The 22,149-nt window shown below is 35.2% G+C and overlaps 1 protein-coding gene and 1 long non-coding RNA gene across 3 annotated transcripts in view; one reads left to right on the top strand and one right to left on the bottom strand.

The window, feature by feature from the left end:
- Positions 1-22,149, top strand: part of LOC149073490 (uncharacterized) — a 179,223-nt gene that overhangs the window by 77,890 nt on the left and 79,184 nt on the right. The gene's annotated exons all lie outside the window — the stretch shown is intronic.
- Positions 19,653-22,149, bottom strand: part of LOC149073491 (uncharacterized) — a 61,496-nt gene continuing 58,999 nt past the window's right edge. For both annotated transcript variants that reach the window (XM_089246620.1, XM_089246619.1), the window contains exon 3: positions 19,653-21,823. In XM_089246620.1, the coding sequence (XP_089102746.1) occupies positions 20,634-21,823 (1,190 nt within the window). In that variant the 3' untranslated portion in view covers positions 19,653-20,633. The remainder of the gene's footprint in view (positions 21,824-22,149) is intronic.

Genomic DNA, 22,149 nt, shown 5'->3' on the forward strand with positions numbered 1-22,149 from the left:
TTGTCGATAAGTTTTGAGATGTAAAAGCAATTTTCATCAAAAAGCTAGTAGATAAATATAAATAATAGAGGGATAAATACATAAAAAATAAAAAATAAATTTGATAACTAAATGTTATTGTTATCCATTGGCGTACGCAAGCCCCCCCCCCCCCCAAGCCGAAATTATAGTATTATTTTGCAGGAAAAAACGTTTAACACAGAAAATGCTTGTTTTCTAAAATAAGCAAGTTTTGGCACCAGATGATTATTTACGGGAGGGGGGGGGGATTAGTAGGGTATAGCTTAAGGTGGAAAGTTTCAAGGGGAGGTAAATTTAATGAGTGGTAAAGAAAGTTATTTAGGATGATAAAAGCGTGGCAAAAAGTTTTATTGCCAACAAGCGGTAAAACCATAAATCTGCCTCTGCCGAGAGAACGAGGCACTGGGTTAGTGAGTGACCAAACGAGTGACTTATAGGGTTTGCGAGCATGTGAGTGAATAAAAGAGTGACCAAGAGAGCAAAGAATCTCTCAGTGAGTGACCTAGAGAGCGAGGGACGAGGTCAGTAACCGACTAAAAGAGTGACCTTGAGTGTGTCTGAGCGTGAAAGTGACCTGGAAATCAATGGACCAGGTCAATGAGTGACCAAAACAGTGTGTAAGCATGTGAGTACAGAGTGAGCGGTCGGGTCAGTAAGTGACAAAAAAAGCGACCTAGAGAGTTTTTGAATGTGGGAATGACCTGAAGATCAAAAGACCAGGTCAGTGAATGAGCAAAAGAGTGAACAAGAACGTGCGCAAGCATGTGAGCGACTGAGAGAGTGACCCAGAGAATGAGATATTATATCAATGAGCGTCCAAAAGAGTGAGTTAGAGAGCGAGGGACTAGGTCAGTGAGTGACCAAAAGAATGAGCTAGAACGTGTGCAAGCATGTAAGTGAGCAAGGTTAAGGTTGTAACCAATTAAGTTTACAGAGCCAAGATAGTTATATGGCTTAGGGCTGCAAATTTGAATCAATAAAATTAGGCATAAATGGGAGAAGGGCGGTAAAATTTGTATAACCCAGAGACGGCCAAACCATAAATACGCCTCTGAATGACACTACACAAGTTTTATTTAAAACATACATAAAAATCTACTTCTATGATAACGTATTGATTTTCATTCGATAAAGTAAATATTGTTCGCAGTATTTATTTTAGATTTATTTCATGAATCAACGACGACATCGATGTATCATTTCGAGGACTTGTGAAATGATAAGTAAGCCCGAATGTAGGTGCGGATTCAAATCTCTAAAGTAATGAACAAATAATACGTAAAATATCGGTAAACGCTTCACGGTACGGTATGGTAAAGCACGCAACAAAAGTATCCGTACGTGGGAAAAAACAAAAAAAAATAAATAAAAGATGGTAAATAATAATAACCGGGTATCTCTCGAGCTGAGGGAGTGATAAGTGATTGCAGTTTGATAGGGAGTTCAATTTTGGGAAACATTTGTTTTGTTTTGGAAAATTATGTTGGACTGGGAGGTTTGAGCTTAGAGATAAGTTAATGAGATCATTAAAACGGAGCAGATGCAAGTACTTCCCTTAATGATGACTTGTTTTTGTGTATTTTTGTTTATTATTTTTTTTATTTTGTTTGCTTTTCGTAACTGTTATCCGTATTTCGTTGTCGATTTTTCAGTCATGGGAACGAGTCCTAGAATAAAGATTGACGTGTCAGAAAAATAATTAGTACAAATTTCCGTTCCCGTAGATTAACGTAATTTGATTACCTAAAAAAATTATCACTGATAACTGAGGTCAACGTCAGTGAAAAGACAGATACGAACTGTGAAAGAGATAGTTTTCACTTTCCGCTCTTTCTAGTCACCCCACCATGAATTCCTTGAAACGCAGTGAATTATATTCCACGATAGTGCGGTTTTTTTTTTTTTTTACTACAGTGGGAACTCGTGTATAGTTATTCAGTTATACGACTTTCACATTTATACGGCATTTGAACTCGGTCGAATTTGGTTCCTATACATATTTTAATGTTAAAATAGTTCATTTTATTCGACGCATTCACTTCGACTCAAAATGTTTGAAAAAAAAACATCATTTATATCCATCAAATTTTTGCAGGCAGTGAAACACGTTGCTGAAACCGTCCTTACATATTGTCACCGCAAAAGACACATATTTTAGGCTGATTGTTTTGACAGAAATGAAAATTTTTAATTAAGCTGGCTGATGAAATTAGAGTTAACAAAAACTTTGTTGTTAACAGATGTTAAGTGATTTGTTTATTTCTTATTTCTAAGAATGCGCAGACGCGACGAGAGGTAAAGAAGTGGGTTTCAATTGTTTGATAGATGGTCATATGTACATTCAGATTATTTCTTTTTTTTTGACAGAATTGGTATTTATTTTTTCTTGTATTTCATTAAAGAAAAAACACAGATAATACATGTCCCATGAGTCAACAATGAAACAACTCTAACTGGATGTTTGTGAAAACTAACAATTGAATATTTTATATTAGAATGAACAAGTGTAAAGTGTATGAAAGAAAAAGATTAATATAAATTTTTAAATTTTTGTGGCAAACGACTATTGGTGGTGCAATAAAAAGAAACAATAAATTTTTCCCCAATTTTTTTTCAGCCTTATTCCCAAAAGGAGGAAAAGTTTATGGTAAGGTAGTGTTAGAGAGGTACAGGTCTGCCTATAGTGCAAAGGCAATGTTGTGCCAATTTTATTTCTGTAAGCAATTTGAATTGCGATTTAAAAAATCAATTTTTTTTTTGTTTTTTCCTTGAGTATGATTGAAATGACTTTTTTTTCATAACAGAATTGGACGTGCAATTAAACAAATTGAAATTTTATGTCTGTTGAGGGAGATATTTTTTAAATACGTTTCAGTTGTACGACTTTCACATTTATACGACGTGTTGACCCAGCCTCTTAAACGTCGTATAAATGAGGCTCCACTATATTTTAAATGACTTGTAAATAAATCGTTGTAATAAACAAAACCGGAATTGATGACGGTGTAAAAAAATATACTATTGCTAAAATAAAATTCCGGTAGATAAAATTATACAATGGAAGGTTTGTTACGGGAAATAATTCTGCAAGAGAGGAAAAAGCATTAAAGGAACTTTAGTGCACCAATCAGCAGTTATCGATTGTGTAGTAGGCAGTAAAAATGAGCAGAGGGGAAACGCATCACCTTCGACAGGAATGATCAAATGTTTTGCCGATCAACAACAACGGTGCAATGCCTGCCTATGTTTGCATCGATGTTCCGCAATGAATTTGCACTTTTCCCACCCAGTAGCTAATTATTGTTAAGTAACGGAACGGCTTTATATCCGCTTATAAGCCCCGCCACCACCAACTTGCAAATTTACTCTCTTGGTTTAAAACTTCCACACACACACACACACACACACTAAACCCCTTTTCTTCACAGTCTTTTATCCGGAGGAAAATTTTCCACAAAACACATCACCAGCCACCACCAAACAGACATCAACCACCAAAACCCACCACGTTTCCATTCCCGGCAGAAAGCATAGAGAAGTAAACGAACTAGAAACTCCATTGTCATCTCCGAGATTCAAATTTCCGAAAGCGTAGAAAGTTCCATCTCCTGTGCCACTTCCCGAAGGATTCAAACACTCACCGGATGATCGGACAAGTTCCGAATAGAAACGGTAAATTATACATATAAGCGAAGTAACAACCTCTTGTTATTTTGCTCACTAGTACACGTAATTAACCGCAAACAATAGGAGAAGACACACACACATACACGTACACACTAGAATGCGCGGGACGATATATCCACGCGATAAAAGGCGAACGAGCACATTCCCCACACCCTACAATGCGACGTATATTAGGTAGGAATTCAGTGGTGAGGATGGTGGACAACTGATAATACCACCCCTCCGAAAACAGAACCAAATCCAATTGAAAATTTCCAGTTGAGAAAGATAAACCCACATCAGCCCTACACACATTTTCCCATGGTATGTATACCAACCTTGTCATTTTTAACAAAAACACGCCGGCAAATACATATAGATGAGTGATCGTCGCATGGGTCTGTCTAAACGAAAATAACCTTATTTTAAGGTACGGGAAATTGGTAGAGAGTGGTAGGTGTGTGTTGTAGAGAGAGCAAAAGGATTGTTATTAATTTGTTGCTGGCGTAGGGTAGATGCCATTAGAAAACGATCGACGAATTTTCGTTTCGGAAAATTTTCGCACTTTTGTTCAACTTTTGGTGGTCGGGCGGGAGGATGATTGGTGAAGGAAGGGGGGTCGTCGGGCTCAGGAGGATGACGATTTCTAGACCCATGTGTGTGTTCCTCCTCATCCTCATCCTCCTCATCTTATTGTTTGTGGACGTGGTGGAATCGATTGAAGTCCCCGGTAACGAATGTTTTTCGCATTTTCGGTGGATTTTGTCGGGACTTTGTACGGAAGCTGTTATTATTTGGTTGGTTGTGGAGAAATTATTGCCCAAGTTAGCAATAGTCTCTCTCTCTCTCTCTCTCTCTTTTATTTGGAAAATGCTCCTGCAGTTCATTAACGTGGGTCTTCGATGGGGGGAAAATCGTCGTCGCAAAAGGACGAGGAGAGAGAGAGAGAGAGAGAGTGAAATTGGTGTATGCCTGTGTCAGTTTGTATGTACATTCTCAATTGTAATTCTTTTTGTTCTTTTGTTGATTGCACCTACTACAACTTGGGAGTTGTTCCTCTCTTCTTGTTCTTTTTTTTTTATTCTTTACCGTCTTTGGTCCATCCACCCTCTCATCCCGAAAAGTGATGTCGTTAATTAGCGGCGGGATTGTGGTTATTGGATAGAAAAGACACAAGAAAAAAAAAATCGACGTTATCGTCTTTGAGAGACAATGGAATGGATGCACTTCTTTCTGTCGGTACACGAGGCTCTTGTTTTAAAATTAGAATTATAAGTTGTTGAAAAGAAAAATAGTGCGAGAGAGAGAGAGAACAAAACTTTTTTTTTTTTTAAATTTTACATTGTCTTCTGGTAGCAGCCGCTACAAAATTGAAAATAATTCGCGATTATTATTGGATGGCCACGAATGTTCGAAGCGTTTTTGGGTGAAAGAAAAATGTTTAAGTCTTTATCTCTTTTGTCAGTTATTTTTTTAGTTACTTTCGTAATTCCGTTGTTGCAGAATTTTGTTGGTTTTGAAAGCAAAAAGTTCATTTATGTGACTTTTGCCTGATTTTTTACATAATTTTGGTTAAAGACAAATAAATCAAACTGAGGTGTTGCAATATCTGTAAAGGATAGTGGGGTATAACAATACATTGTATATTTATTATACGGAATGCGTTTTAGAGGACCGAAGAAAGTCGGTACATACGGATCTTGTTTTAAAATTGAAATTCTAAGTTTTTGAAAAGAAAAATAGTGAGAGAGACCAATACTTTTTTTTTTTATCTTACATTGCCTTCAAGTGCCTAAAATTCAATTTTCCATCAGCCATAGTGAAATGTAAATATTTAAAATACGCGGATTACGACAAAGATCAAACTAGATTTCAAAGTATTTGTTTTAATATAGTAAAAAGATACAACAGCTGAAATACGTGAATAAAAAAACGTTTGAAACTTTGAATCGACCAAACAAAACAATTCAAAAAAAATTTATAAATTCCATTCGTTTGTCGATGGGGTTTAAATATTTTCTTATATCATACTTTGTAGAATAAGCAGTTGTTTTTTTTCAGATTGTTTCTTGATAAATTTTTGAAATAAATAACGAATGTGGTTATTTTTGTGTGGAATGAAAACGAAACTGAAACTCGTGTATTCTTTGGAAAGAAACCAATGCTTGTAAGGTTTTTTTTTTCCTTCAGTTGTTATCGCTGTGGATATAGCGTTTTTCATTTCTTTTTGTTCAGTTTTTTGCAACTGCGTTTTTATTCCTTTCGATTTGTTATAGTTTTTCTTTGATTTTATTTCATTCTTATCAGAAGATTCAAGCGAAGAGATGCAGAAGTTCCTCTTCCTGTAATTTTTTTTTTTTCCGCGCTTCTTTTTAACATTCTTTTTAACTTTTTTAACTTTTTTTTTCTCTCTTATACCCCCAGAACGAACTATACTTTATTTTGAAAGGATAAAAAAAAAACGGTATAGTGAACAAAAACCAATAAAAAAAATAAAAATAAAATAAAGGAATGCGATGAAACAGTGGGAGTGGAAAAAGGCTGCGAGTTTGGAAATTCGGCCTTTTCCACCATTAAAAATCTTTTATTTTCTTTTGTATTTAACTGTCGTTTTTCTGAAACTACTATTTCAAAATTCCGGCCAGCATCTAGAAGAAGAATAAGAAGGAACCGGGAATAGATTGGCAACTGGAACTCTTTAGGTTCCGGAATTTCCAATCGTTAAACAGTAGAATGGAAAGAAGTGGAAACAACTTCGATTTGAATAGAGAAACTTTGCTAAGAGTATATAATGGACACAAGATACTGTCATGAATTCTTTAAATAACGGTCGAGAAAATTTCGATCTAGGTTATCGGCACTCTGCAGTCCTCTATTCCACCGTTTCTCAACCTTTCTGAACCCTAGGACCAGAAAACGTCTGAAACGATTCGACGGACTACTTTTGTCCCGTATTATGGGACATCCTGTATTTTTAGTTGGTAAACTCAAATGTTTTTCCTGTATTTTTCTCCCGTTTTTTTAACGCGGCTTATTAAAATTTGTGATGTTTACTAGAATCGTGAATAAACTGCGTTTTCAAGACTTATTATGATAATTATGACTATAAATACACAAATATGCACATCACATATTTGTCGGGTTCAACGTTTTCTCCTCAACTTGCAGCGATTTTAACTACAATTGGGGATTTTGTTGACTTATGGAAACGTCTTTGGTCTTTGACAAAAATTGGTGACGTCTTGTATTTTATCGTACGTAAGAGATCCTAGTTCATCTTATTTTTCTCAATGGAATATGGTCATCCTATCATTTGAATGGTTTTTTTTTCTGTTTAATACATTTTTGTACATTGCGATTTGTAGCAGCACTCTATTTTCCCACTCTTACCCATTTCAGCAGTAATTTCAATTGCATGCAACTAATATTAGTAGCATTCACATAGGTTCAAATACAAATGTGCCTCTACTGCGGTTTTTTTCATCGAGTTTTTCGATACATTAAACTATTTTTTGGGTCTAGAGATTTTGAGAAATGTTGTATGATATTAAATTGCAGGCAGTAATTTCTGAAAGTATAATTAAAGGGAATTCTACTTTAGTATCAGCTTAAGACTTTGTCTTTCGTACAATAATTTATCAATGCCAACACCTCTTTCCTAATTCCAACCATGGGGGCCCTTTCATTAATATTACTTTACATCGGATTTAAATTTCTCAACAAATTTAAGTCCAGTTTCCGCGTATTTTCCATCAAATATTATTATCATGTGAGTTTTTTTCCATTTCACTTCAAAAGTCGATCAGATGTCTGATAATTTTAAGATAGAGACAAATCATAGAGTTCACAATGCTTTCTACTTCCCTAGCTCACATTATTGGGAGCGACACACACTTTTCAATCATAGAAGACATACCAAAAACCAAAAAGGGTTCATCCACTGTATACCAAGACAACAAAGAAAAAAGCGGGGAATGTATTTTTTAAGGTTTTTTTTTTCAACAGCTGCGAAGATGAATTTAGGAAACAGAAAATTCAACTGCCCTTGTGGGGAATCGAACTCACGTCCTCTCACTTGCCGAGTGAGTGCACTAGACTACAAAAGCAACGATTCTCAACCTTTCCTTTTAGAGCTCGTGTGCCCTGAACGAGACCGTTCATGGACGATTGGACCTAACTCAGGAACCACCTAGATCTATAGGTGGTGTTGACTCAGGCCAAAGCTCATAATTGCTGACACTGCCGCCAGATGGAAACTTATCCGAGGATGATGTCTCTCTTCGGTATCCATACGAAGTTTTCTCCAACAGCTGGCTGAAGCGAAGATGAATTCAGGAAAGAGAGAAAATTCAACTGCCCTTGCGGGGAATCAAATTCACTTGCCTGGTGAAAATCATAGACTGATATTTATACAGCGAAAAATTGCTATCCCAAGTACGAGAATTAAACTGAAGCCAAATAATTCGATTTGAATCGAATTTTCTAATTACTACTACAATGGCTAAAGGGTGGGGAAATAGAGGGTGGCTACACAAATCACAGTAAACTGAAATGCGATGAAAAACATTCAAATCACTTTTGATGACCATAACGGAAAAATACGGGATGTTGCCTATGGTCATGGAAAACGTTGCCATAAGGGGGCAAACTCTTCGATTGTCATTGTTGATAATTTGATGATTTTAAACGTCAATTAAAATCACTGAAAAATTGAGAAAAAAAATGGTTCAACTGGACAAATGTGAGATGAATATTTGTATTTATAGCCTTAATAATGATAAGTTATGGAAATGCTGTTTATTCAATATTATAATAAATATTAAAAGTTCAAATGAGCATTTGGATTTGCAATTTGCAATACGGAACAAATGTATAAAAAAAAAATTCGGAATAACTAAAAATAGAGGAATGTCCCGTAATACGGAACCAAAGTGGTTCTTGTTTCGGAAAGGTCGAGGAACGCTGCTATAGGCCTTCCTTCAAAATCATTTGAGCTTCTTTTCATTTCATTTCAAAAGTCGAACAGATGTTTGATAATTTTTAGAAATAAAATCATATAGAGCTCAATACTTTCTACTTCCCAAGCTCACATTATTGGAAGCCACACACTTTTCAATCATAGAAGACAGATCAAAAACCAACAGCGTTCATCCATTCTTTACTAAGGCTACAAAAAAAGTGGAGAATATATTTTTATTCATTTTTCCATTCGTGTTTTACAAGCGAAGTATATCAAATCTACAACTCTAGCGCGAAAGATACTCCAACTTACAATTTTCCCGAATTTCATTCCATACTAGTCCTTATGCAATGGGGATGGGTAGAAAAAAAAAAAAAATTGAAATAAAATTATGAATAAAAAGGAAAAAAAAAAATATATATATATATAACGAAAATGCAAAATTCATTCAAATAAGATTCCCTTTTTCCCCGTTTTTCCTCATTCCGTAGTTTTTACTCCTGTCTTTTTTTTTTTCTCCCACACCGTTTCCCTCAATTTGAATCCCACGGCCTCTGCCAATGACATTGCACGAATACGAATTTTTACCCACCCCTGAATCCACTCTACATTTCAGATCTCACTCCTTTTTTTTATTCATTTTTTTTTTTACCCGGATATACAGAAAAAAAAAGGATGAAAAAATTCGAAAAATTTATTCCGGCATCCATGCATATATGTAACATGGATAAAAAAGAAATCGAGTTACATGAGTGCAGTAGGATGATTTTTGATGATATTCCTTGCAAAGCTCGTGTTTTTGTTTTCAGTTAAACAAATTTTTTTCACATTTTTTTTTTTTTTGCCTTTTCTAAAGGACTTGAAATTTTTTGGAAAAAAATTTAAATTTTTTGCTTTATAAATGTTTTCTTCAAGTTTATCAACAGAAAAAAAATGTATCATATATTTATCAAGTCAGAAAATTCTAGTATGTCTAAATAGATAGGGGAAATATATTCAAAAACCTCTTTTTTATAATACTTTAGTCAATAATTAAACTGATTAAGAATAAATCACAATCATAGTAACTGTATAAAAAATTAAAAAGTGAAAGAAATTTATTTAATGTTATTATATTTAAATGTAATTACAGAAAATTTTATAAAATCAAGTCGTTTCATTTGAATGGCTTTTTTTTTCGGAAGTCCCTTTTCATAATGTAATTTGAAAATCAAATTTTCAACTTTTATGAAAAAAAATGATCAAAACAGCAATGATCATTAAAAATAATTTTCATATTAATGATTTCATTTGAGTTAAATTAAGTTTATTTAATTTAATAATTTGAGTTAATATTAATAATTTAATCAATTACGAATTAACAGTTGAAAACTAGTGCCATAATTATCATAAATATATCCGTCTCTTTTCAGAGAAGATGAAGCCGTAATTCAAATTTTTTTGTCAAAAAATTTCATTCAGTTATAAATATTTGTTCACAATTTTTTTGTCAACAACGAACTGATAAAAAAAGAGGTTCTACGATAATTATCAGGCGTATAAATATGTTAGGCATTTTGAATAATTTTAGTAAAATAATTTAATTAGATGACCGTAGGTTAAAATTAGAACGATATTGATATTGAATAAAGAAGAATGGAATTCGTGTTTAAATAAAATTCCCAACAGTTTCGTAAAAATTACATCGTTTTATCGGGATGCAGGCAACATTTTTAAAGAAAATCCAAATTAAATTTTACTAATTTTTGGTTTTTTTTAAATAAAAAAAAATGGAAAAAAAAATCATAAAATACTCAATCAATCAAAATGATGTTGAAAAACGTTTATTGGATTTATTAGCATGTTTATTTCAACGAGATAATTACTGTAAACATCCGTCACGTTTCAGAAAATATAGAATTAAAATTTAAAATTTATTATTATATATATATAAATCACACATTTATATATATATATAAACATTAAATACTTTTAATTTTTTTTAAAATAACGTATGAATAAAGATGTCATACTGTAGTTATAAGGCTATATAAATATTTTATGCTTTAAATAATATTACTACAGTAATAAAAATATTAGTTACATACAGTCGTTGAAAAAGAACAGGTAAAAATCGTAAATATTATATTATAATCAATACAGAAGCAAAGGATATTGGTTAAAAAAAATTCACAAAAATTTCGTAAAAATTACGTCTTGTAAATCGAAACGTAGCTTTTATGGGAAAAAAAATCAAATTTTAATTTTTCTAATTATAATCAAGTATTTTTTATTTAAACTTTTATAAAATTATGCAATATGTTGCAATTTTTAAAAATAATGAATCAAAACAATGTTGCACTCTATACTCGTAATTAAATTATAAATAAAGGGAACTAAATTCGCGTGTTAAAATAAAATTCACATAAGTGTCATGAAAATTAAGACATTTTATCAGAATGTAAAGAATAAAAAGATCTAAATTAAATTTTTCTCCGAAAACTCATAAATTTCAAAGAATTAATTAATCAAAATAATTATAAAATAATAATAATCATTAACCAAAATAATGGTGAAAAACGTTTATCGAATATGGATTAGTAGGTTCATTTCCAAAAGACGTAACGTTGGTATAAAAATATAATTATAAATTTTTTTATCGAATGTATCTAATATTAATTTGAAAATGGAAATATGCAGTAGACTCTCGATAATCTGATGGTGCGCTAGTCCGGCCCGTTCAGCAATCTAGCGTTTTCAGGTGGGTTTTTTTGTGCATATAGAAGAGTAAAACATTAGAGTTTATGTATGTGCGCAGAAATTTATATTATTTAAATCATACATGTTCAACCCATGGTCCGCAGGCTAAATTTGGCCCTCCGTATCATCTGATGTGAAACACGATCTCAAACCGAATTTTCTAAAAGTGAACACATGTACTACTTAAGAGGCCTACGAACATTCCCAGATCATTTAAGAGACCCTCCACACATTCATAGATCAATTGAGTGACCCGCGGCACAGTTCCAGATCACTTAAGGGATCTGCGGCATGCTCACAGATGACTTGAATGACCCCCGGCAGAGTCCCAGATCATTTAAGTGACCCGCGGTACAGTGTCACATCACCTAAATGACCCACACCACCCTCCAAGATTTCTTAAGCGACCCACGGCAAAATCAACACATCACTTAATTGACCTCCGGCATATTCACAGATCACTTTAGTAGCCCGCGGATCGCAGTACATTTACAGATAATTTAAGTGGCCCACGGCACGCTTACAGATTACTTAAGTGGCTTGCGATACGTTCGTTTGCAAACCAATGAAGTGGCCCGCATTCTTCTAAAGGTTTAGCACCCTTGATTTAATTTTAAATGGACTTTTCCCACTACCTTCCAGTAATCCGGAGATTTCGGTAATCTGGCACATCCTGGTCTGATATATGCGAAGGCGTATTTAAATGGGGGGGGGGGCTTAGCAGGGCTATAGCCTAGGGTAGTAAGTTTGGAAGCGAGGCAAATTTTTGGAATGAGTGCTCAAACAAATTGGTGGAATGGGAGAAGTTCACCCTGTGTAGCCCACAGGGGTGGCTCGCTGGCCATGCAAATGTCGCGAGGGCGACATTTCACCCACTTGAAAGGGCGAAAAAAAGCTTAACGACCAGAAAAAAAACGTTGGTCGGGGCTCCAAGAATTCGTCCCGCATGGGTAAAGATTTTTTCTCGAGCTGTCCTTGCCTACAGGCTACAAAAGCATAAATCCTCCTCTGCCTAGAAAGTGGGGGGACTAAGGCCAGATTACACTATAAAAATTTGATAGAAGCTCTTTTATAAAACTTGAAAAATCCAACCAATAAGCATATCAGTTACCTTCGAGAAAATGCAACTGATGATCTTATTTTTTTCAGGATTTATAAAAGAACGTTATCAAACTTTTATAGTGTGATCCCGGCCTAACATCAGTTAGTGACTAAACGAGTGAACTGGTGAGTTTGTAAGCATGTGAGTGAGTTATGGAGCGAAGGACAGTTTAGTGAGTTACTAAACGAGAGACCTAGAAAACTACGGATCAGGTGAGTGAGCTATGAAAATAATAACCTAGTTAATTTGCATGAACGTGAATGATCAAACAAGTCACCTAGGCTGCAAGGGAACGGGTCAGTGAGTTATTGGGCGAGGAACTTAGAGAGCAAGGGCCAATGAGTGGCCAAAAGAGTTACCTAGTGAGTTTGTAATAAGCATGTGAGCGACCACAAACGTTACCTATTAAGCAAAGAAACAAGTCGGTGAGAGAACCTAAAGAGTGATTGAGAGTGCGTGCAAGCTCGTGAGTGACCATAAAAGTTGTGTCGGAAACAAAGCCGATCGAGTTTGACGAGATAGCTCGGGATTGCCGCTGAAAGTGTTAATTGTCTCAAGTTACCCAGTAAATTCAAAGAATGAGTGGGTTAATAAAATTCGAGGGCACGGTAGCCTAAAGCAGTGGTTCTCAACCTTTGTAAGCGCGTGGCCCGGTAAATCTCTTTTGTGTAAGTGAAAGGCCCGGTCATACACATAACTAAAGAAATTAATGGGAAAAATTAAACTGTGAATCACTCACGGCCCGGTGAGACTAGTGTCAGGGACCCGGTACTGGGCCGTGGCCCGGTGGTTGAGAAACACTGGCCTAAAGCACCAAAGGATGTTTAGAGGTGTCGCGAGTTCGACACCCGATTCGCCCTTGTCGGAAACTTTCCCGCCACAGGGACGGCGACATGACCGGAGAAACAGATTGCTGCCGCAGGGAGTCCCACACAAAGAGGCCACCGCACAAGACTCTCTTCGAGTATAATATACGCCAGTGTTTCTCAACCGCCGGGCCGCTGCCGGGCCCCTACCATCAGTCAAACCGGGTCGTGAATGAATAACTGTTTCATTTTTCGGCATTCATTTTCCATTAGTCGCGTGTATCACCGGACCATCCACACATAAGAAAAAATTAACCAAGCCGGTGGCTCAGCGACGTCTTAACGCATGGGCCCACCCGGGCACCTCAAGAGAAGAGGGGGCCTCGGAAAAATGAGTAGTTGAATTTTTTGAGAATTCGCTACATGTAAGGCGTCAGAAAAATCACTTGACCCGGGGGGGGGGGGGGGCACGATGCTGTTAAGACGGCGTTGCGTGGGCTTCCAAAGGTCGAGAACCAGTGTTAAATTGCAGGTCCCGGTCTAATTAGCTCTCGCGTGCCAAAAAATGACGCGGCAAAAACAACCAAAACCATCAAATAATCCTATATTAAATCCTTAATTATTATTTATTCCAAAAACAACCATTTTTATACGACCCCGTCTCCAGAAAGAGAGGGGAAAAAAATAATAATAATAATAATAATAAAGGGTGGGAAGAAACGCGAATAACAGCAACCAGTCAAATTAGGCTGATGGGAGGAGGAGATGTCACTCAAGCGATGCCATTGTATCAACCAATCAAACACTTCCTTTATGCAAACCTTACATTCGCTCGACAAACTCTAAGTAACACTAACAAAGGAAACGGCTTTTCTTGGAAAACAACTCCGGGAATTCAATATTATATAAGCAAAAAAAAAACAATTGCTTATCAAGATATCTAATCAGTTTCGGTGAAAGGGAATAGAGAACTGATTCATGATCCGTCTTTGCGAAAAGCAAAATCATATCGGACTTTGAAATCCGTGTTTAGTCCACGCCTCCTTCACACAATTGTTACATTTTTCCTTTAGGCCGGTATTACAATGTAAAAGTTTTCTAAAAGTCCTTTTATAAAACTTGAAAAATTCAACCAATAAGATTATCGGTTGGATTTGCTCGAATGTAACCTATGAGACTTATATTGGTTGAATTTTTTGAGTTTTATAAAAGGGATTTTATCAAACTTTTACAGTGTAATACCGGACTAAAGCTGGTGTTACACTATAAAACTTTGATAAAAATTATTTTATAAAACTTGAAAAATGTAACCAATAAACACATCTGTTACATTCGAGCGAACTTAACTGATCCCCCTATTGGTTGCATTTTTCAAGTTTTATAAACGAACTTTTATAAAACTTTTATAGTGTAATCCCGGCCTTACACTATAGAAGTTTGATGAAATCCCTTTTACAAAACTTGAAAAATCTAACCAATGAGGTTATTGGTTACATTCTAGAAAATGCCACCGGTGACCTTATTGGTTGCATTTTTCAAGTTTTATAAAACGACTTTTTACTAAATTTTTATAGTGAAAGGCCGGGATTACACTATAAAATTTTGATAACATTTCTTTTATCAAACTCGTAAAATGCAGCCAATAAGATTACTGGTTGCGTTTGCTGAAATGTAACCGATGCGCTTATTGGTTGCATTTTTCGAGTTTGATAAAAGAATTTTTAACTAAGCCCGGCCTAACGGCTTTAAGGGCCTAACCCCAGCCTTATACACTGAAACTAACAATTTGCGGCAACGGACAGTGTTGGCAACAGTCAGAAAATTTTCCAACTAGATCACAGTTTCCCAAACTTTTTGTTCCACACATCTGTTTTCATCAGAAATTCATTTTTCTCATCGCCCCCTAACTCAAGTGAATCCATAGGATCCTATATTAAGTGCATAGCTTCTACCGCCCCCGCTGGACTATTCCATCGCCCACCGGCATGGCCACCACAAGGGCGGGGCTGTAGCCCTGGGGCCCAATACAATTCTTACAATTTTTTGCTTTTTCACGCTATAAATTAACTATAGAAGGGCTCGTGAAAAGTCTGACCAGGGACCCGCAAAAGATCCCAGAGGCCCTTCTCCAGGATATGGGGGCCATGCCCATCGGAGGCGATATTGCCCACTTTGGGAGACATTGAACTAGATTGTTCATCGAAATTAACTAGAAACCACAGGAATAAATAACCAGAATTAATTTTAGTCATTATTTACATGGTCTCGTATTTCACGGGGTTTTTTAGTATTTTTTCACGTAATATATATATACAGTGGATCCCGCTTATAACGTTTTTTCAAAAACCGTCATGGAAAAAACGGTGTAAGCGGGGAAACGATTTAAACGGGAAATCTTAACGAGAATTACTTAAAGACCATACACGGAAATAAGTCGTAGTAGGCGGGAAACGTTATAAGTGGGAACGTTATAAGCGAGATTGACTGTATATAATAACATGTCGTAATTCACTGATTCACAATCGCCGAGTCGAAACCGCTGAATCTATACTTATGAAATTTCGGTGAGTAGTTCTATTTCATGACGAAAAGACTCACAAGAAGTGATTTTCTGAAATTTCGACCTCTCAAGGGAGTCATAAAAGGGTTCAATAGTTACATAGAGAAATCACGCCAAGCCGAAACCGCCATGGATATGAAATTTGGTCAATATTATATTTCATGATATAGATATCCACTAAGAGAGGGATTTCTGAAAATTTTCATCCCTCACAAGGGGGTGATGAGGATTTCAAATGTTATATGGGAGAGTTATCGCCGAGTAGTTTTCAGATTACAAATCCACGCAAGCGTAGCCGCGGGTAACTGCTAGTTTAATAATAGACTGCAAGGAATTTTTTTTTTGTGAAGACATGAAAAACAACTAGTAAAACAATAAGGCCGGCATTACACTATAAAAGTTTGATAATAGTTATTTTATAAAACTTGAAAAATGCAACCAATAAGATCATCGGATGCATTTGCTCGAATGTAACCAATATGCTTATTGGTTGGATTTTTTAAGTTTTATAAAAGAACTATTATCAAACTTTTATAGTACAATGCCGGCCTAATGCCTCGGGCGGCAGTTTTAGGTGAGAACAAAGAACACCGTTACAAAATTATCGAATTTTAAGGTTGTGGGGACAGCAAAATAATGATTGTCCGGGCGGGAAAAATCCTAGGTTACGGCCCTGGAAGGGTGCACAAAGTTTTTAATGTTATTCCCAAGCGTGCCGCGAACTTCAAAAGATTGGGAAACACTGTTCTAGCGAGTAATTTTCGATATATCAGACAATTTTCCGTTGAAGAAGGATCCGTATTAACTTCGATAGGACTGTTTGGTATTTTTTTCTTTTTTTGTATTTTGAGCGATCTAATGTGTTGGGTCTAATTTTCTACACATTTCTAGTTAACTTTCGGTCGTATGAGAAACAAAACAAAATGTAAATGTTACGGTAAATGCAATAAATCCGGTTATTATACATCATCGCCGAGCATTTCGGTAAGTTTGATAAATTTACCCAAATTTATCACTTTTACCAGCAATTACGCATAATACCCAAACGCGTCGCGTCGTTGGTAAACATTATAAATCGTACTATATGATATAGGCTTACTATACATGATAATTCATACACGTATTATCATATCAGAGTACGATCGTAAAATTTGTTATCAGTATATCGTTGGCCGACTACATTCATCACACATACTTTTCAAATTCTTTTCATATTTATCGAATTCAACAATTACACTAGGGCAGCGGTTCTCAACCGGTGCTCCGTGTGCACTTCCCAGGGGCTCAGCGGTGACTCAAGGAAAATAAAATAAATCAGTAAATTTGATTGATAAATAAAAAAGAAGAGGTCTGCAGAGGGTCCGCTATAAAAATTGTATACATAAAAAGGGCTCCTCGAGTCAAACAGGGCTCCACCATAGAAATTATATACTGAAAAGGGCTCAGCGAGTCAAAAAGATTGAGAACCGCTGCACAAGGGTATTACGCATAATCACAGATAGTCAAGTCACAAGTAAGCCAAACGCCACAGATAATTTCAAGTATTTATGAAATTTACCAATGAGAGAGAGAGAGCGAGAGAGAGAGAGAGAGACTTTGTTGTTATGCATAAAATCACCAGTAAAAGTGATAATGTTTTCAGTATCATTACCAACAACACTTGGGTAATATGCATATTCACCGGTGAAAGAGTGATACATTCATCAAACTTACCAAGACGATTGGTAAGTGTGCTTAATAACCGGCTATTGATTTATCACATTTACGGTAACATAAATATTGCAAAACATTTTACACAATTCAATACGTTCGCGACAGTTAGACTAGGATGAGAGATCGGAATTCCAAATATTTCACCACAAATCTAAGCCACGGCATTAGCAATCACTACCACCTGTAAAAGATTTTGTGACATAACGTTTGACATTCAATGCATTAAACGTTTCATTTGTTCAATCGGAAACGATGAACGCGATCGCAAAGAAGAGACATACATACTGGTTTCACCAATTCCTAATTGCGTTATAGCATTCAGTTGGCATGTAATGAACATGAATGCAAAAGAGAAATGAGAATTCCAAAAGTATTTTTTTTTCTTTTTCTTGCTATCGTTTTTTTTTTTTTAACGTTGGAAATGGCTAAAAAGTTCACGCCATTATTTCTTTGTAGGCATTTTCTTTTCTTATCTTTGAATGGGTTTAATGGTGCGCATCGGTGACATGTTCTCACGATCAGCATGCGTTCAAAATTCGATTTTTTTTTTTTTTTTTGGATTTAGTAACTGAGTTTTCCAGTGGCGTTAATTCTACTTGGCGTTACGGTTCACTAATACTTTCGGAATGAAAATAAAAAATATAAGAAATAAAATAAAACGTGTAGAAGGGGTGGAATTTAGTAAAGCGCGCATAAATGCCGCTGAACTCGCCCATTTCTCAGCTACGATTATTAAGTAGGCGTGTGAAAACATATGCGACGTCTAAAAAAAAAAACAGTATTCATGATTTCTTGTGCCTTGGAACCGTGACGACACAACTTAGCCGACCAAATATTTTGTTTAGCCATGTGAGACCAGGGCGGTGTTGAAAAAATATAGATAACCTAAAAGAAATCTTGAAGAAAACACTCTTGAAAAATATATATGAACATCAATATCTTATAGAGTAGGGGCTGGGTAGGCAGGCCTATATGTACGTGTAAAATTCAACTTCATACTTGAGTGGTTTGACTTTTTATGTATGAAACATACCTCACCTGTTTGATTCAGACATCTGTTGTTCAGGAGTCCGAGAAATGAGTTAAAATCACTACATGCAAACCAAAAAAAAACTACTAATTTTAACATACAGTCAAACTCGCTGTTATTACAATATTGAAGATTCCGTGAAATGTTTTCGTTGTAACCGAGGTTGACGTTTTCAAGACCTTTTTTTTTTCGACAAAAAATATAATTAGAGGCGATCAAATACTTTGCATGAAATTTTCATATTTTCATGATTGGGGTGATCGGGAAAACAAAAACACGGGAAATTGGGATAAAATTAATACAGAACATCGCCGATTCAAGCCAATCATGTTGCCAAATTACGACGAAATTAAATATTACTTGGCGGGTAAAAAAGTGCTATACAGCGAGTCTGCTGAAATGTATTTCACCGAAAAAAATGAAACTTAAAAAACAAATATGCCAGATGAATATTTATAGTCATATTCACATTATAAAAAATGTATTATGCAAACTATGATTTTTATTAGTACGTGCATTCCTGGCTCTAGTAAAGATTGGGAATTGAAGCAAGCTTCGTTTGAAAAACGGAATATTTTTATAGAAAATAGTCGAGAAGGGCGAAATACGGGAATGTTTCGTGTAGTGGTCATGTCAATGAGCAAGTCCTGACGTCAAACATGCAATACGTGTTTTTTTAAACGTTAAGTTTAGATAGAACAACAGACGAACATTTTCTGAAAGTGATCATCTCTAATCTTGGGAATTTCTTCGGAATACATCGTTGTTGAAACGGAAGCAAATGCGACGAAAAATGTTGTCAGTATATCCGATATGGTTACTTTTTATCAACGTTATAAGCAAGGATCATTAACACTATTCTGTATACCGAACCACCAGTTATTGACGTTATAGCTGAGATGTCGTTACAACCGAGTTTGACTGTAAAATATTTTTAGAAAAACGAAAATTACATTCATATTTCCTTGGGAAGTTTATCAATCTCATATCCACAATTATTCAATTAAATTTTTTGTGTATTTCCGTAATGTAACACAACTGCTGAGAAATTAGCAAACTTTAATACGTAATAATACATTCATAAAATATTCAATTACAGATGATGTATTTTAATTGAATACCTACGTTATATAATCATCGTATTTCTCTGTTCTTGGCAACAATATAAATACGTACATACCATATTCCAGAACTTTCAAATCCGTCACTCTGATTAACGATATTAATTATCATTATATTACCGCCGTCGTTGATTATCAATGGATATATATGAATGTAGTACTAAAAAAAATTGAAAATTATTTACATATACAATTTTTGTTTCTGATATACATGTCAGAAAAGTTCTTGATATCATATAAATAAATTGATATAATATTTTGTCATAAAATTTTTACAACACATGGGCTTTCCAATTCCTCATTGGTAGAGTTTAATTATTTTAAGTACAAAATAAATTTAAAAAATGGTAAAAAAAATTGATGAATTTTTTAATACTTTTCCTACCTTTTGAATTTCTGAAAATTCCCCAAAAATTTTGTAGTAATAAAAATTGACTGAAACTTACCTAAATGATAAGTTTTTGATTCCTCGATTTTAAATAGAATATTATTGAATTAATGAAAGAAAATTTTTGTTTTTCATAAAATCTTTAAACAAAGACAGAAAAACTTACACAAAATTTGTTTTATATATATGTACAGTATTCATGGGCGAAAACACTAATGGATGTCATATAGAAAAACTAGAATCAATATTAATAAATAAATTATTTTTTACAAAAAATATTTATACAAAATATATAAATTTTTTTATCGTTCTTATTTTTGTATAATAAAAAAATTGAATTACAAATATTTCATTGTTCAAAGGTGTAGTAGTTTCTTTTAATTTTTGAGTAGGCCTATAGCATAGATGTTATGCTATAGAAAGGTTTTTTTGTGTAAAAATACTTTATAAAATTCATTAATTTTTTGCACTACATGGCTTCTTGAAATGGGAAAATAATTGATTTTTATAAATAAGTTATTTGATGTTTATAAATGAGTTAGTTTCGGCGATGAAGATGATCCATACTTTTGGACGATCCCTGACCCTTGGGGTGGACCACACCAGTTTTGACTGCTTTGGTTCTCGGGCGAAAGCTGGTGATAATAATAAGTATGGTTATTAACAGAATTGGGCCTGGAATTAGCAGATGAATAATCAATAGCTGGGCATAATAGTCCGACGGCCGTATTCTGGACATTGGACGGAACGGGAAACGGAATTGCCGCTTGATTCCATTCACCTTGGTTAGGAACTAAAATTCGTTGTCCAAGGACGTTATGGTCGTACACAGGATTACTCAGGTATGGCCCTCCAAGATTCATAAAATATGAATGGTTGAATGAATTTTCAACATTCTGACAAATATTATGAGGACTTTTAATCGGCGAAGATATTTGGTACTGGGAAGTAGACGGGACTGGAGAATCCGACTCGGACAGAGGAACATTAGTCAAGATGGGTTTTCTATCAGAATCCTCCTCAGTGCTGTCGTCTTGTGAACTAACCACACTTGGTTCGTAGTGGCTTTGATGCCTGTGTCCCAAACTGCTGCCATTAGTGTTCGGGTTCGAAAGGATCCCATGACCGCACTCGTGACTTAATGAGTAGTTGCTTTGCCGGCCAGGTTCGGCAAACGACTGGAAAACGTTAGAATCTGTAGGTTTTTTACCGGTGGTTTTTTGGTGAGATGAAGCTAGAATATGCGATGACACTGAATGACCGCAGACGGATGCTTCTTGTCCGATATCGATATGATCTAAATTGCTCAAGCTCAATTTTTTATTCCCTAACACAAAAGATGAAGGCGAATGCGATGACATCGACGTGTGGTATTCGGATGTTATCGAAATCGTTCCTCCAGAGCTAACAGTAGCCGATACTGTAGGTGACATTGGCGACGGCGTTAGAGGCGATGATCCAGTTATACTACTACAGGGACTTGAAAGTTCTTTGTCAAACTGTTGGGAATACAATCCTTTAGACTTTTGCTCTTTTTTCAATTTCATACGACGATTTTGAAACCATATTTTGATTTGCCTCTCAGACAAATGCAATAGTGATGCGAGTTCAATTCGACGCGGTCGACATAAGTATTTGCTGAAATGAAATTCCTTTTCTAGTTCCACTAATTGTATACTCGTATAAGCAGTTCTTGCTCGTTTTGATGGTTGTTCACCTGCAAGAGAAATCAAATATTTGAGTGGAATGTAGTATCCAAATGTAAATTCATAAAAAAAATTCATACTGGGTAAACAAGCAAAAAAGATTGCCTCATCAGTAAGGCTAGAATTTCTATGACTTAGCAAATTTTTTTATGATTGTACATTTTTCACTACTTTAGCGATAGAGTATTTTTTCACGATCATCTGTATATGATCTTACGTCATTTTAAGGCATTCTTTTTATGATTTCCAATCACGTTTTAGGCATATTTTCACATTGTTTTGTATATTTCGGCATTTTCAATGAAAATGCATTTATTTTCCTAGCCATCTCAATTTC

This window comes from Pholcus phalangioides, unplaced genomic scaffold (genome assembly GCF_987345545.1).
Source record: "Pholcus phalangioides strain wild (caught in Gottingen) unplaced genomic scaffold, Ppha-v1.0 ptg000017l_1, whole genome shotgun sequence".
NCBI lineage: Eukaryota > Metazoa > Arthropoda > Arachnida > Araneae > Pholcidae > Pholcus > Pholcus phalangioides.